General features: G+C 26.6%; 1 protein-coding gene across 1 annotated transcript in view; it reads left to right on the top strand.

Annotated features, from left to right (window-relative positions):
• LOC109858053 overlaps positions 1 to 1,461 on the top strand; it is a 16,236-nt gene extending 14,775 nt beyond the window's left edge. The window contains exons 11-12 of the mRNA XM_020434930.1: positions 793 to 874; positions 1,180 to 1,461. Of these exons, the coding sequence (XP_020290519.1) occupies positions 793 to 874; positions 1,180 to 1,276 (179 nt within the window). The 3' untranslated portion in view covers positions 1,277 to 1,461. The remainder of the gene's footprint in view (positions 1 to 792; positions 875 to 1,179) is intronic.
• The last annotated feature ends 234 nt before the right edge of the window (positions 1,462 to 1,695 follow it).

Raw genomic sequence — 1,695 nt, 5'->3', positions numbered from 1 at the left:
CGAACAAATAACAATAAAGTATTTCTTCACTCTTACGGTAAATAATAATTTCTTCCTAATTTCTTTTATACTAATCGAAAAAGTAGTTTTTTTTTATGATACTTTAGTATCAAAGTACCAAAAACATTGTTTTTTAATCTAAGATTTATAAGTTTTACCATTGTTCTACACATTCGAAAGAAAAAAAATGAAATAAATGTTTTGTTATTTTTTTTTACAGGGAGAAAATAATTACACTTTTACACAATCATGGAATAGACTGTTTCAAAATATGACACATTTGATAGGTTATTTTACTCATTTGAATCCTGGTTCTGTTTATTCAGTTAAATGCACATTACTTGCAGAAAATGTAATAATGGAAAGCAACTGGCAAACTGTAAAAACTGATTGCAAACGTAAGTCTCGATATTTTTTTTCTTGTGTAGGTATCCTTACACGCTTGCGTAAAACACGTACACTGCATTATTTTTGCGACTTTGCAAAACAATCACAACAAAAGTGTACGTAATATTAAGTATTACTTTCTATTTAACTATGTGCACAAATTACTTCATATTTGTCACCATATTAAATTTTTTCTTTGACCTATCCCACATTCTTATTTTCTAATCACATCCTGCATCTGTATGTTCTAACTGATTCATGTAAAAAATATTGTTTTGTAGTTATACATATAGGCATACTTTCTTTATGTATTTATAGTCAGTGTACTATAATAGGTATATTTCAAGCAAGATGATAAAAATAAAATCATTATTCTTGTCTGACTTTGCATAGGAAATGTTTCAGATTCAATGGCTAACGAATTGTGGTTACTTCCAATATTATTGTTCATCATAATTGCTACTGTTATTTTTTATATCTATCGAAGGTAGTGTATGTTATGTATCTTTTAAAAAAATGATANTATATAAATGTAAATGCATATGTTTTAAATTACCAATTAAAGACTCTTAGNCTTNGAAANTGTTACGCAAAATGTTTTTAAATCATTGTGTTTTAATCAATTTTTTGAGTCTNNTATAAATGCCTTCNNGTTAGGAAGNAATAGTAAANAGNAGNATACAATGATTTATTTATTTTATTTACAAAGTAGTANTNATTNCANTGTGTATANNGTTTANATTANNTNTATTTACAAAGCAGTGTTTATTGCAATGTGTATAATGTTTACAGAAGAAGACGTCAAGTAGTGAGACAGATAATGGTGCAAAACGAGATGGAAATGTGGCAAAATACTGAGAAAACATCTGTTAAACTTTTCAGTACTTAGTAATACTTAGATTGTCAGTAATATTAAAAATAGTAACAAAGTTTTACTGATTTATCCTTGACAATAAAAAACGAAACTAACATCTGGCTAATATTCTTGGTATCATATGNCGTATTAACAAATTATGTAAGATTTGCTATAAACAATATTTATTCAAAAAACTTTGATTTTTATAATATANTGTAATAAATATATACGGCTCCTACAAAATAAAAACCGTAATTTTATTTAAATCATTATGTGTGTTTATTCTTGCTTTTGATANTTTAATATAACAGTAGTTAACACTTTTTTAGTATAATATGTGGCTGACGTTAAATTTCGTTTTTTTAAGTAGAGAAGTTGTTTGTATGTCAATTAATATTTGCCGTGTTGTCTCGCAGGAGAAAGAACAGACGGTAGTGTTTCGCGCCAAGTTC

The sequence above is a fragment of the Pseudomyrmex gracilis genome, unplaced genomic scaffold, assembly GCF_002006095.1.
Source record: "Pseudomyrmex gracilis isolate BER0280 unplaced genomic scaffold, ASM200609v1 scaffold_184, whole genome shotgun sequence".
In the NCBI taxonomy this organism is placed as follows: Eukaryota; Metazoa; Arthropoda; class Insecta; order Hymenoptera; family Formicidae; genus Pseudomyrmex; species Pseudomyrmex gracilis.
Note: the sequence above shows the minus strand (reverse complement) of the source record. Positions and strands in the feature narration are given on the sequence as shown.